Source organism: Maylandia zebra, linkage group LG9, assembly GCF_041146795.1.
Source record: "Maylandia zebra isolate NMK-2024a linkage group LG9, Mzebra_GT3a, whole genome shotgun sequence".
Taxonomy (NCBI): domain Eukaryota; kingdom Metazoa; phylum Chordata; class Actinopteri; order Cichliformes; family Cichlidae; genus Maylandia; species Maylandia zebra.
Genome location: NC_135175.1, coordinates 20,462,421 through 20,476,751, shown reverse-complemented (window position 1 = coordinate 20,476,751; position 14,331 = coordinate 20,462,421). Strand labels below are relative to the sequence as shown.

General features: G+C 40.0%; 2 protein-coding genes and 1 long non-coding RNA gene across 4 annotated transcripts; 1 reads left to right on the top strand and 2 right to left on the bottom strand.

The window, feature by feature from the left end:
• Positions 1 to 26: 26 nt before the first annotated feature.
• mcmdc2 (minichromosome maintenance domain containing 2) lies at positions 27 to 13,363 on the top strand. 2 transcript variants are annotated; one of them, XM_004546644.3, is made up of 15 exons: positions 27 to 460; positions 537 to 667; positions 751 to 810; positions 1,014 to 1,209; positions 1,302 to 1,424; positions 2,522 to 2,623; positions 3,710 to 3,838; positions 3,976 to 4,213; positions 4,830 to 5,035; positions 5,120 to 5,277; positions 5,615 to 5,794; positions 5,868 to 6,007; positions 6,411 to 6,520; positions 6,708 to 6,904; positions 12,741 to 13,363. In XM_004546644.3, the coding sequence occupies exons 1-14, from the start codon at positions 364 to 366 to the stop codon at positions 6,872 to 6,874; spliced, it is 2,037 nt and encodes a 678-aa protein (XP_004546701.3). In that variant the 5' UTR covers positions 27 to 363; the 3' UTR covers positions 6,875 to 6,904; positions 12,741 to 13,363. The 2 variants fall into 2 exon arrangements, with proteins under 2 accessions (XP_004546701.3, XP_012773391.3); XM_012917937.3 differs by having other exon boundaries at positions 4,830 to 5,044.
• LOC105940829 (uncharacterized) lies at positions 6,594 to 10,309 on the bottom strand. The gene is made up of 6 exons (XR_001167472.3): positions 10,167 to 10,309; positions 8,779 to 8,830; positions 8,489 to 8,555; positions 7,964 to 8,025; positions 7,256 to 7,318; positions 6,594 to 6,842 (listed from the first exon to the last, which is right to left on the bottom strand). It is a non-coding gene; the product is annotated as an uncharacterized LOC105940829 (long non-coding RNA).
• Positions 11,428 to 13,073, bottom strand: tcf24 (transcription factor 24). The gene is made up of 2 exons (XM_004546646.3): positions 12,648 to 13,073; positions 11,428 to 12,397 (listed from the first exon to the last, which is right to left on the bottom strand). Exons 1-2 carry the CDS (start codon positions 13,071 to 13,073, stop codon positions 12,287 to 12,289), a joined length of 537 nt encoding a protein of 178 aa, XP_004546703.3. The 3' UTR covers positions 11,428 to 12,286.
• Positions 13,364 to 14,331: the final 968 nt, after the last annotated feature.

Genomic DNA, 14,331 nt, shown 5'->3' with positions numbered 1-14,331 from the left:
GCTCCCTTGTTTTAATAACATCTTCATTGAAGTATGCATAAAAGTGTGTATTTTAAATTTGCTATAAATTAATATTAAGCAATAACGTCAATTAGAAACCACTGAACTGACAAATTTTCGCATTATGGAAACCAATTTATGAAATTTTCTTAACAAAACAAGAAGTTCCATAATTTTCCTTAAAATATTTTCTTTATAGCCGGAAACCGAAACTATATATATTTTAGTTTTTCTGTATGTACAGTTATAAATTTTTTTAAAAAATTATTACGTCACATTTTGTTGAAGTTAGCTCCCCCCGCTGAACCCGGGCTAACCTCAACTAAACATTAAACGTCTTCATGATATAATTTGTTTTTAAAAATGGCTGACATTTTATCGCTGAAAGAATCGGTTTTGGTGTACTTAGACAGAAGCGGTGGTCTTAAGAAACTTTGCGAAAACTGCAAACATTTTAACGGTATGAGGTTCCGCTCCACGGCAGCCATGACAGCTAAAATCACCGAGTTTTTAACTTTGCTAACGGTCATTTTCAGGCACACAGCAGACCGAGGCGGTGTACAGGTTTTGTATAGGTGTTAATCCGGCCGATGTGCTGGAGCTGGATCCTGTACTGGGGGACTGTGTTCTCCATGACCCCCTGAAAGCCACGGCTTTGTTTCAGTCTGTAAGTGAAAACTGTGGGCAAAAATGAAACGTAGCTACACTTTTGCTGTCAGCTTAACTATATTTAACCAATTCCTCATTTAGGTTTGTTTCCTGGCTATAAAGACCCTTTCACTTATTGAAAAAATACACATGGAGAGTCAGGTAAACAACCGCTTCCCCTTTCACCGAAACAATACTGTGTTTTGTATAAATCCACAAGTGAAGGGCTCGTTTCCGTTTACTGTCCCAGTAAACAATGACTCCTAAAGGGAATGCAGCCCTCATTAATACACCTGGGCTTTTCCTAGTGTAATAAATCAGATGATGCCTCTGTCCTCTAACAATGTGTGTGTGTTTCTTTTGAGGTGAATGTTATTTTGAAGTTCACACACCTGCCTCCATTCCCCGAGTACACACTGGACCTTTCCAGTTTTCCTCGTTTATGTCGCCCTTTGAGGCCTGTCTCCATGGAGGGCCTGGTCATTTCCATGACAAGGGTCACAAAGTACACCCAGGGGGCGAGGTTCCTCTGCACTGATGATGACTGCCCCTGCTCTACAGGTACTGCAGTACATACACATACTCTGTGGTTTTTAAGTCAGACTAAGACAAATGCAGTATATAAATTCTCATTTCTGTGATGCTGCTTGTAGGTTTTCACCACATTCGAGTGCACGCACCCGGAGCAACAGAGTCAGCCACAGTGAGAAACGACTTCAGCTGCATGATGTGCAGCTCCCAATTGAAAGAGGATGTGAAGTTTAGAGTTTTAGGAGGTACTATTGATTCAGAATGCTGCAGTGCGTTGTAAGGTTTGATTTTAACATATTACTACTGCAAAAATATCAGGTCAACCCCTCATTTTTTTATGTTTTGCTTCCAGTGAGCCAGACATTCTTGTGATTTTTTTTTTTTTTTTTTTTTTTTTTTTTTGCTTGTGCTCTCTGAAGGTCTTTCAAAGATTTTCTTTGGACATTGGCTGCTTTTTCACTCAGTTTAAGGTCCATACTTGTATCTGTCCATTTTCATAGGAATGTTGTTTTGTTTGTTTTCTGTTTGTTAAATCACCTAACACTGAACTATAAATCATTCAAGTATATTGGGTCACGTCCTGTATACACATACAACAAAACTTGGTAATAAACCAATTTTAAATTTATCTTTACACACTATGTTACTGGCAGCCTTTTACAAAAACACAATTTTTAATCATTTTTTAAGTGAATCTATGAAAAATGCAGCAATAACACAGTTTGAAAGATATAAAATAGTATTTTTGCATCAACAAAATCAGCTGAAAACAGCCACAATAACACGGTGGAGGCTATGTCATGGTTTGGTGCTACATTTCAGCCAGTAGTGTTGGGGATCTTATCAAATTTAAGCAATTATAAATACTGAAAAGTTACATCGGACTTTATTCCACCATGCAGTGGCATCTGGAACCCATCTCACTGGCAGCTGTTTCATTCTTTAACATGGCAATGATCCCAAATAAACTGCCAGTCATAGATTGGTCTCTCCAGAACCTGGTCCTCAAAATGATTGAAGCAGTGTGGCATCATCTTGAGAGAAAATGGAACAGAAATGCAGCCATCATCCAAAGAAGCGCTTTGAATGTCCATCAGGAAGCCTGGAGAACTAATCCTGAAGACTACTTAAAGAAATGACAAGAAAGCTGCCTAAGAGATTCCAGGCTGTGATCTGTCTGGAATTATAAGAAATTTGTTGCTGCTTAATATGCTGTATTTCTAATGTATGCTTACCCATGTTTCAGTAAATCATTGTGCCTATTTCCCATTTTCCTTGCAATATATAAAGTGGCTCCAGACTTTTGCACAGTAATTATGTATGTGTGTTTTTTTGGGTATAGACAAGCAGCTGGTGGAGCTGATCCATGTCAAAGCACTGGATGTTCTAAGAGGCCACGAGCAAAGCTCAATGAGATACCAGTCTGTTACCCTGTTTCTCAGAGGTATGTCTACAGTCTGCAGTGTGCAACTGTTTTAGCAGCGTGAATAACGGAGAAGAAAACTCATAGCTTTTTTTGGGAGTGGTGAAGGCAGTGGCAGAAGATGAAAAATATGCACTAGCATGCATTACAATACATCATGATCACACTTAATAATACCCAAGAGCAGAAACACAATCCATTACCCAACGTTTACATCAGAGTAGCCTAATCCTAAAACAGACGATACAAATCATAACACCAACAGTACTGAGTGTGACGGCTCCTTCGTGAAGGTCAGCACTGATCTGCTGGTTCAAACAGGACTTTGTGCACCTTGGCTTTTTGATTCAGAGAACAGCTCCGTAACAAAAACATATCTTCGCTATAAAACATCTGAACCACGCAGCAGAAAACCAAATAGCTTGTTATTTGAAAAGACTAACGGTCATTTACCCCCACTCTGTAAGGTGATTAATCCTTTTTCCTTGGTTTTCATTTGTAAACTGAAGCATTTAAAATCAAACTGCACTGCAGATTAATATCCTCAAAATGCAAGTTTATTGTTTTGTTTGGAAAATAAGATCTTAATCCATTACTCTTGAGAAATGTGGTTATAATGGCTTATATTTACAGTCAAATGTATTGAGGTTTGCCATTAATTTTCTCTGGCTTGTTAAACGAGGTTCGCTTTGAAACACAAACTTGGTGGGGGAGAGTTCAAATAAATAGATTTTAGTGCAGCCGGCTGAGCACGGTGCCTCATGGTTGGATATTAAGTGTTTCTGTCCCCTCGAATAACATTGTCCCGCCAGCACCCCTGAGAGCTTAGCAAATCTCTGCAGCAGGATTAACATATTCTGTTGACCCAGTCCTGTGGAGGAATTCAATACAGCGAGCTCCCGTTACTAAACATATATGTTAATAAGTGCAAAGAACACTCATTAGCTGGCTGTGCAGTTCGCACACAGTGAAATCTTTGTTCTGAAGTCCTCACTCTGTTTCTCTTGGCAGTGGCTTGTAGGTGGCATGCATGTTTCTTTAGTAATCACCGGGCAGCCGAGAACAACTCCTTTGAGTGTTAATGCTTTGTTTCCCCATCTCATGTAGACGAGCTGTGTAACTCCATGAGAATCGGGCGATATTACCGGGTGTTGGGCATTCCTGCACATGTGCACCAGTGGCCCAACATTACCTGGAGTGTGGAGGCAAATAGTGTCCAGCCGTGGGAACCAGTGTGTAAGCCTGTGAATTATCTCCCATTAAAATTACAGAATGAATAGCAGATATATTAAATTTGTCTTCATACAGTGAAGTCTCAGGTTTTATATTTTTTAATTGTAGTAAAAGACCATCTTTTACAACTCAACTTACAGGTGACTGTAAAGTCAGCGCCCGCTTCCAGGAGCTGTTGAAGGGAACGGCCTCGTCTCCATGGAGGTTCTCCGCAATTGTAGCTCACTGCTTTGGGTTGGACGTGGCTCCTCTAGGCTTGTACGACACTCTGAAGCTGAGCTTGCTGCTTAGCTTGGTGCAGACCAGAATAGATGAAAAGGACATGTTTCACAACTTGGATCTTCTTGTTGTCACCACTGACACGCTTATACTCGACAGGTAAACAAATTTAAATGATCTGAATCCTGAAACCTACTGCGTCCTAAACAGGGATGTATACTTAGAACAAAAAGTAAGGAAATTTTGTGTTTGATCAATTATGTCTGTGTTGTAACAATGATTCTTGGCGATAAATCTTACACTGTTGGAAAGCCTGTTTATTTCCCCTTAAATGGTGCCACGTTTGTAAGGAAATGCATTTGTGGGTTGTGCCCATAAAAACTTGCCAAATCTTATCTGCCAATGCCAAACAGCTTTTTCTGCTATTTACTCTTGTTTGGTCTCGTTTATTGGACTGGAGGATTGAAGTCTTAAGAAAGAAGATATAATGGCAATTTAACAATTTGTTAATTAACAAACCACGACCTCAGTAACATGTGGAAGGACCATGAACAGCCACAACAGCCCTGGCACCTCCTCCTCATGCTGGGCACGAGCTTGGTCACACACCATCACACAGCAGTGTGTAACCACATGCTTGCGTTATGAGTGCTCAAGTAGAATAGAAAAGTGCTATTTAAGAACCAGTCCATTTACCTAAATGGACCCACTAGGTACCACACTTGTGATCAAATCGTCCTCGTTATCCATCCATCATCTTATCCTTTTGTGCTAGATTGATGACATACAGCTTGAGTTTGGCCTATCGTGGGATCAGGCATCAGGCCACGGGGGAGATGTTCGCATGCCTGTCCCGGGATGAACATGGGGCAGGTACTGCTAACATCCATGCTGGTTCTGTCCTGCTAGCCACTGGGGGTGTTTGCCTGTTGGGAGATCTGAGCTATTACAGAAAGGACAAGTTGGATTCCATTAAGTCAGGTAACGAATGTAAGTGCTGCAATAACCTTAAAAGGATGTCAGCTATAAAAATCATGAATCTTTTTTAAACAAAAATTTTTCCAGTTATGGAGACCCGCACACTATCAGTGTTCATCCCTGGAAAGAAATATGGTGAGGATGCAGACCAGCAGCTTTCCTTTCCAGTCCAGTGTAGCTTCTGGGCCGCCACAGACTCCTCCCGTCGATCTGGGAGGGCAGACTGTGGCGCACTGGGAGCAGCAGTGAGTTCAGTTCCATCAAGTTATTGTTGTATGAATGTGCTTTACTGGGTCTAAGTTTAGATTTATGTTTGTAACTTATTTTGCCTATTACACAGTTTTTAAAAAAAGGCCCCTTTCCTTCAGCTTAGATGCTGTTTGTTGGTGCTACAGGCAAAACAGGAAATTGAGACAATTTAGTGCTCTTGAAGGAAGTGCCCTGCCCAGGCAATTATACTTCACAGCAGAACCCTTGAGAATAATCAGTGCTTTGTGTTGCTCTTTTTGTAGGCAAGGGGTAAATAATGAAATGTAACCATTAAAATAAAGGTTTATTGACAGCTTTCTTTACTGTGAGCAGGAGATGGGTGCTGTACCAGCTCAGTTGGCAGATGCCTTTGGCCTTGTCATTGAGTGTAGAGACAGGGTTGGAGAGCAGGCCCTGCTTGCCCAGACTGTCCACACCCTCCAGCATGCAGTACAGTCTGGAAAACCCCATGACCCACCCTGCTGGGAGTTTTCCACTGAAGACTATCATGAGGTTAACAAACATGTTCTATTACTATTATATTATAAATTATGTTATATTGCTAATATACTATTATATTCTTCAGCTGGTGGCCCATGCACAAGGTTTGCAAGTGGAGCTCAGCCCTGCAGCAGAGAAAATAATCCATGGTTACTACATGGCGAGCCGTAGAGTGCGATCACAGGGTCAGGGTGTCAACATGTCTGTGGCCTCTATCAAGCTGCTGTAAGTGCTTTAATGGCTTTTTACATTCAATCTCTGCTTTCTGCATATTAAACTGCAGAGGTCAAAGTCTGCTGTAATGTCAACTTCATCCACCAGGTGGTGCAAGCCCACTCTATTGCTGCTCGTAGATGACCATTTTTCATGCAACTTTGACAAATGTTTACAAATCTTTCCCACTGTGGTGACACGTTTTATGTTCAGCTAAAACTATGAAAATAAATGTTCTCAGTGAGAAGGCCAAACAGGGCAGGCCACATTATACTGTCCATACACAGCCAGTCTTGATTTATCCATTTACATTTTAAATGTAACATTTTTATTGATTACTTGTCCTACAGTGTATTAGAAAGGTCTTACTGAATACAGAGGCAGACATTCACATTGTATATTCATTTTGTCACAGGATCTCTTTGGCTGAGGCCCATTGCAAGCTATGTCTCAGAACTCAAGTACTAGAGCAGGATGCTGTGATCGCTGTACTCCTTTGTGAAAGCTCAGTCTCACTCAAGCATGGTATTTATTTCACTTTTACACCTCATAACACTAAAAGGTAGATATTTAGCAATTTAATGACATTACTCGATGGTTCTGTTCATAAGCATGGTTCATTTTATTGATCAATATATAACACTCAAGATAATAAAGCATCAAACACCAATATAATATACAATATATTCAGGATTTTCTCTTCTTCATACAGGCGCCTCTGCTCTCATTATTCCACCCGATCCAGTGTTTCCTTGTGACCTGGGAGATGTAGATGGTTTGTGCAAGCGAGACGCTGCTCTGGATGAGCTCCATCAGCTTATCTTACGGTTCATCTACACCAACGCACCTGGAGCAGACACATACATTACAGAAGAGTGAAGCCTCTCTAGGTTGTTTAACAAAATGCAGGTAGGCAACACAAGATTAAACTCCTTTATTTTTACATTTCAAATCTGTACGCTGATCAAATACAACCAAACAAATAAATACGTGCTGAATGCAGATAAAAAGATGGATTACCCAAAATCTGAATCCAGTACATGTTTAAAAATATTGCATCCAAGATTAAATAACCAAAATACACTTAAGATATTTTTTCTTGCAGACAAATCCCCCCACCAATTGTGCATATCAAATAAAAAAAGAAAACAACTATCCATTTTTAAATTGTAAGCACGAAGGGGGGGAAAAAAACTGAGCTCAATGTGGCATGTGCAGGTCTGAAAAACCAAAGTGACAGAGCTAGAACCTGTTACTTACCTTTCAATTGTGGCCACTCTGTGTACTCCCAAGTCATTCAAGTGTTTCCGAAACCTTGCACATCTAACAAATATACAGTATATAGTCAGTCAAATGAGAATAAATGATTTATGTGGGTTTAAAAGTAATTTTAAGTTCAGTTAGTCACATTCTCAGCAGCCCATTTTGGTCTGATGGGTAAACGGCGAAAAAGTGAACTCATCATTACAAGTTACATCAGCAGACATACCAGTGAAGTAAGCTGGCAATTTATGCCTCTTTTACACTAGTAACTACTCAGCTCAACTAGACTCTGTTTCAGACGCTTTCCATTACAATTGAGTCCTAAAATGTGCTTGCAGTCGTTATAGCAACGCATCTGAAAGTCCAGTAACGACATCTGTATGTGACAGAAACACCACAATGTTTGTTTCTATGAAGCCATTTCTGTCATTGCCAGGTTTCAAAAATGGAAGAAGTCACTTTCTTGACTTACTGAGTGACACTACTAACTGGCCAATTAGTGGTATTCTGTCTGTTGACGTCATATTTTTGGACTGGAAACCCGGCTGGGTAGGTACTAAAAATGTACCTGATCCCAGGTACTACCACGTAATGGAAACCCCTAAAATCCCAGTCTAGCCAAGGCGTGCCAAGTAGGTACTAGAGGAAAAGGGCTATTAGAATACCAGCTCCTGAATACACCAGTCTACTACTGGCTTTACTTACCAGGAAAGGCATGAAATCACTGCCAGTCACTGTGTAGCTCCATTACTGCTGCTGCTGTTTATCTGCAGAATTAACAATACACAATGTAATTTTAGATACAGGTAATGTAGAAATAATAGGCTCAAAACTGAAGAATTTCAGAGGTCAACTGAAATCAGATTAACAAAAGAACAAAATTTCTAAATGGAAAGTAAATGCCAAGTTTGGCAAGATGAAATTGTCTGGCTATGTGTGAAACTATTACTGTATTAAATAAAAACTGGGGTAAACTATGTGACACAAAGGCTGCAGCTGGTAATTCAGTAGTCCCAAATCTCACCACTTAATTGTCTGATGGGTAAACGGCGAAAGAAGTGAACTCATCACTATTCCAGCTGCAGCTATAGAATAGCTGCCGCAAAGCAAATTAATATAACTTGTTGTTTGGGAATCATTTTAACCACTGAATCAGTATGAGCAGACAAGATTTGCAACAATTACTGCAGTTACTCATTTTTTCCATTTTACTGTTGTGAAACCACTAACCTGTCCTCAGGGAAAGGAGACAAAGGATTAGGCATCTCGTGCCTCTCCTGCAACCACAGCATGAGACCTGAAGCAAAATAAACCACTGACATGAACTTCCTGAAAATCTCTTCATACAAATCAAATATGAGGCTGTCTGATGTTATGCTGGCTATTCAGTTAGTCACAGTTTCACCATGTTATTGTCTGACGGGTAAACGGCAAAAATGTGATCTCATCACTATTCCAGCAGCTGGACTGAGCTACAGTTACACCAAAACTTAAATATGGTCAAATATTTCAGCTCTCACCTTAAAGGGTCAACACAGTGAAGACATCAGGTTATTTGCAGCAGCATAGCATCTGAAATAAAAAAAAAATAAAATAAAAAATGAGTTAGTTTAGTATGATCTTTTGGTTTTATTAAGGACCAGCCTAATAGTTCGCTCTAACTTTAAGTTTTTTTTTTGTTTGTTTTTTTTCTTTTTTCTTTTTTTTTTAAACTTTAAGTTTTTAAATCAAGTAGTTACTCCCTTTCAACAGAAATACACCCCAACCACCTCTCAAGATCAGTGAAAGTCTGTCACTGCATCTTTTCCAAACCTTGCAACTAATTGCTCTCAGGAGTGATGGGATATTGATTTTCAGCTTGAATAAGTAAAATGTACTGAAAGAAAAGCCAATACAGCGAGAACAGATGACTGATCACCTGAAGGTCAAAGGTTGCAAAATAACACAGCCCAGGAGCATGGCTAACACCGCATGTCTGAGAATGGGTTCAACAACAGGTCACGACCTCTGCCATGACCTTATGTCTTCATTGGGGCCTTGATGACTTTCCCCAGTAAACTAATGAGAGGTGGCAATTCCCTGACCAGCAGCTCTTCTGGTGACCCCTTGACAAGATTAGACGTAGCGTTCAGTAAGATGCTGAATGACAGTGAGTCCAGAAAAATGATTTATTACTTTACTTCAGGGATGAGACCTGTCTATTATAACGAGACATGCACACCAATGAACAAAGGTGGCGAAGGAAGACAAATCCCCAATATTACATTTGAGGTGCAAATGCAAACTTTTTAAATATGCTATCACTTGCTTTTAGGCAACCAAGAAACCAGAAGTAACCAGAAGTTTGTCTTTAAGCCCTTATACGACTCTTTAAACTTATAAAATTCCCCATCTTAATATCTAATACAAGTTCGCCATCATTTCAGCTTCGTTTTTAGTTTACGCAGGCATACATCCACAGATCTGCAAAATAATACTTCACGCCACGTGTTTCTTGTGAGCCTAACGTGTTCACATTTGTAAACTGGAACCAATGAGATCGTGGGACCGGGAGACGAGAAATAAAAATGTCTGCCACATGAAACGATTGTATTTTATTACCAACACACTAACGTGTTTTTGTAAGGACAGAGTTGGTGCAATGCTCAAAATCAGGAGCCAGATTAGCTTTACTATACAAATTGAATGAAACACCTTTTAGTGTTTTAACTATGATGAGAAACAGTAAAGCGAGGGGAGGAAAGCTACGCTGTACTCCTTTCACCCACGTGGCTGAGTAGCTAGCTAGCTTCATGCTACCGACTAATGGCCTGTTTCAAGAGCAAATTCATATTCATCTTGAAAACACGCTGACTGATGGTCCATTTTAAGCTATGCAAACGTACACAAGCGTGTCTCTATTGCTTACCTACGTGTTGAATCGCGAAGAAGTTAAATGTTGAGAAGAGCTGAAACGCCGCACTGCCTTCTGCAGCCATCTCCAGGGGAAGAGGAAGAGTTTCCGGTCCGACCTCCTGTTTCTACGCACCACGGCTGCGCAGTGCAGCATGCGAAGTGCACAGCGAAGCATTTTTTAAGCTTCTCTTTAACATCTAAAGTGCTCTTATTTATGCACTGTATTGCATAAAGTTTTAATAACAATGATGATGGCCTGTAAAGACATATACATATGTGGTGATTTTTGTTCAGTTGTCGTCATTCTATATTCTGACCGATGGTCATTCTGGGCATGCGCTCACGGGCCCATGTAAAGGTGTGTGTGTGTGTGTGTGTGTGTGTGTGTGTGTGTGTGTGTGTGTGTGTGTGTGTGTGTGTGTGTGTGTGTGTGTGTGTGTGGTGGGGGGGCATCCAAGAGGCAAATGGAATAATAAATAAATTAATAAACAAACATACTAATACCAGCGCTGTATTCAGTTAAAAATAGATCTGAGAGAGAAAAGAGACAAAGCAAGTGTGTGTGTGTGTGTGTGTGTGTGTGTGTGTGTGTGTGTGTGTGTGTGTGTGTGTGTGTGTGTGCGCATCAAAACTTACATTAAATTTATTATTATTGGTAATTTTGCCATTTAATATAAGGTACTTTAGAGCTTTTAGTGAAGCTGTACAATCATGGCCACTTTTCGTTTTTTTTCAGGAAGGTACGATGCTCTGAATTTGGAACTACTTCTATGTACTTGTATATGAACGTTCCTGTGTAATATGTCTGATTACTGAAGAAGGAACAGAAGGCCGAGCATAAAACAAATGAATAAAAGTGAATTTAAAAACAAACAAACAAACAAACACAAAAAACAAACAAAGAGGGGTATGTAACTTGATGATCTGGACATGTGACAGCAAAAAAATCAAATTAAATCAAAATGAATAAATAAATAAATAAAAAATATATCATAATTTCTGTTTCTATGCTCTTCTTTTATTTAATCCGCACTAGCTAAATTAGGGAAATATCGTCATTTGTTTCATTGTAGCCTAAAGGGATTTACACATACCTTTATCAATATTTTAAAAATTACATCATGAAATCCGATTAATCAGTCTAACAGAGTCACCAATAAAGATATTTTGAGTGAAGAAATTGGTATTATAACACTTATCATAACACTTTAATTCATAGTGAAGTATTAATATTTTAAATGTTAGTGATAAGAAAAATAATCAGAAATAAGAAAGCAGTCATCCCTTTTAAACTGTATGGATTGTAATTGTTTTTACTAACACTATAAATTATGCATTCATGTATCGTATTTTTTTATATTTTATGATAAAATAATACCAATTATTATTGTTTACATAGACCTTTTAGCCAGTCGGATTTCTAAAATCAGCTGCAAGACAAGTTAAAACGTTTCTTTATATTTGAAATTTGTGTTATCTCCAAATTCTTAATCGAGCACCACAGATGGATTTGATTAAAACCTACAGCCACACAATTACAGTGACTGTTCAGAGACCACAAAAACCACAATCACTGTCCAGCAAATGCCATCAGTAATAATAATAATAATAATAATAATAATAATTGGAACACCTTTAAAATGTTTCGTTCAAACCTTGGAGACATATCTTCTTTCATTGTCAAGTAATTTATTCACAAACACATTTACACCCATGCATGTAAAAAATAAGGAGGAACATGAGACTCGGAGCCTGCATTGTGGGCTCCCTGACAGACCACTTCACATGACAGATGTTAAGTTATTCACACATGCATTTAGTGCAAATGTCTCAGCTGAAAGTGCACACTCAAGCATGACGGGCTCGTTGCCCCGAGGAGTCTCTGTAAATATACCTGGGACGTGTGTGGAGCTGCACAATGCAGGCAGGATTAGTCGAAATAACACACAGAAATATAATGTATGCTTTCTCAAAATTTATACAATAAAATTCACGTAATATATTAATTTACAAGGTCTTCCTAATTTGCGGTGCTTTAGTGGGAGCTATTCTACAATCATGTGCCGCTTCGGAAGTAAAGCATGAACTCATGCACAAAACGAAGCTGTTCGGTACAAATGAATTAAGCCTATTTTACTGGGAGGTGGACGACGATGGGCCTTGATCCTCTGACTCTGAAGGACTTGAAGTGTTTAGGAATTGCCCGGTTGCTCCAACGTACAGCCTGGATCGCATTGGCCATTTCTGTAGGGGGAAAACAGAAACTAATAAATCGAAATATTTAAATTGGTAAAATAATTTCTAAAAGCAGAGCTCGGTGGTGTGACAGGATTTTCTGCATCTATAGGATAAAGGCTGTGCTAACTTCTTATATTTTAAAAAGTGAGAAATTTCTAACAGAACATGATTACCAAAATAATTTTAGAATAAAACAATTAATGAAGAATTGAAAACAAAACTAGATCTCTAGTGATTAATGCTTATTAACACTGACCTTCACCGGGTGCAGGTAGCCTTCGCCTTTCAGTGAGTGTAACGCCTCTGTTTGTTTCGTGCCCTCTCCTTCCTCTGTGCCTTCTTCCTGCAGAGTTCGAGTCAGATGGGCAATATAGGTGGTGGCCAGTATCAGCACGTCGAGTTTGGACAGCTTGGTGTCCGGCGGCACTGACGGCAAAGTCCTTTGAAGCTCCAGGAAGGCGTTCCTCAGCGTCTGTACCCGGCTCCTCTCCCTCGCCGCATTCGCTGCTGCCGGGCGTCCTCTGCCGCCGATCCCGCCGCTCTGGAGCACTCTGGCCCGGTGGAGCTCCTGACGACGACCGTCTGGACTCGGGCTGGAGCTCGGGCTGGATCCTGGACTGTCATCCACCACTGCTCCGGAGCAATTACCGCTGTCCATTCGGAGCGTCTGTCTTCCAACCATCGGGGTGCACTTACTGACCTGGATGAAGAGGTTTTAGGTTAGCCTATACCTGCCCACTGTAGCTGCACATTTTATTTGAACTCTAGCTGTAACTTTCAGCCATTTTACAGACAAATTTGAATATTTAATTGAGTCCGCTGTTCTGTAGCAAATGTTCTAATTTGAACTTAAACATTTATACTTATCTACACTATTAAAGTTGCTGCCTTTTGCATTTATTTATATCCATAAGTTAAGTTCTGTGATTAAATGTCAAACTGTATGATGCTGCAAATAAAACAGGAAACACACTTCAAGTCTAAAAAATCTTTCAGCATCAAAGAAAAACAAAACAACAAAAAAGAAACCTAATCCAAATAACTGACAGCTGTCCAGTTGCACTGACATAAATTTATGCTCAGAAGATTTCCAAACCAAGTCTTTCCCGGCATGAGAGCTTTATCTGTTCGGTAGTCTGATGGGGAGTTTACCTCTGGTACTTCTCAACGGCTCTGCCTCAAAAAACGACATGAAGGCAACCCAAAGAAGACGTCGTTAGGTCGGAGAATTTGCTCGCCAATGTAGAAGAGGTCCCTTTCAAAGTCCAGTTTATCCTTATAAAGTATGCAGGAACGCTGCGCCGCAGTCCCCGTGTACGCACATCCAACACTTCACCTGTGTGCGTAAGTCTCGGGAGCCCTTAATTTATTGGATACACAAAGCGGCGGACAAGTATTTCACTCCGACGTAATTAATCTTTCGACCCATAACACCCGCTCGCAGCGGAGAAAAGGCTGCTCTTTCCCCCTTCCCAACTTATTTCTGTCTGGGGGCAGCAGAGGCTCGTTTTCAACGCCAGAGGCAGGGCTCTCTTTTGCTTCAACTCCGATATGTGCAGGCCGTATCCCACTCTAATTGGCTGCGAACTTGACACTGTATTTTCTTCATAAGCCTATCACCAAAAAAAAAAAAGAAAAAAAAAGTGGCATTGGGGAGAAGTTTGGTCACAATTACCTCAAATATGCTCCTTAAGGTCAGAAACAAAAGGCTGGTCTACCAAAACACTATTTGCAATAGACCATGAAGCCAAACTGACAAGGGTAAGGTGATATGCAAAACATGTGACGAATTGCCAGAGTGTCTTGAATTGCAAACTCATTGGAACAGCTAATAAATAAACTCCAGCACTGCAATCAACAGGCAGGCGTTGAGGAAATTCTTGTGAGACTCATAAATTAATCACTCTGATTTTCAGGGCTCCAAACAGAGATGTCGGCAA

Coding starts and splice junctions, on each gene's coding strand:
- mcmdc2 (XM_012917937.3), top strand. CDS start 364: ATGGCTGACATTTTATCGCTGAAAGAATCGGTTTTGGTGTACTTAGAC. Junction 4,214..4,829: donor GACACGCTTATACTCGACAG/GTAAACAAATTT, acceptor CTTTTGTGCTAG/ATTGATGACATACAGCTTGA. Junction 5,278..5,614: donor GTGGCGCACTGGGAGCAGCA/GTGAGTTCAGTT, acceptor TACTGTGAGCAG/GAGATGGGTGCTGTACCAGC.
- tcf24 (XM_004546646.3), bottom strand. CDS start 13,073: ATGGTTGGAAGACAGACGCTCCGAATGGACAGCGGTAATTGCTCCGGA. Junction 12,398..12,647: donor GCTACCTGCACCCGGTGAAG/GTCAGTGTTAAT, acceptor TTCCCCCTACAG/AAATGGCCAATGCGATCCAG.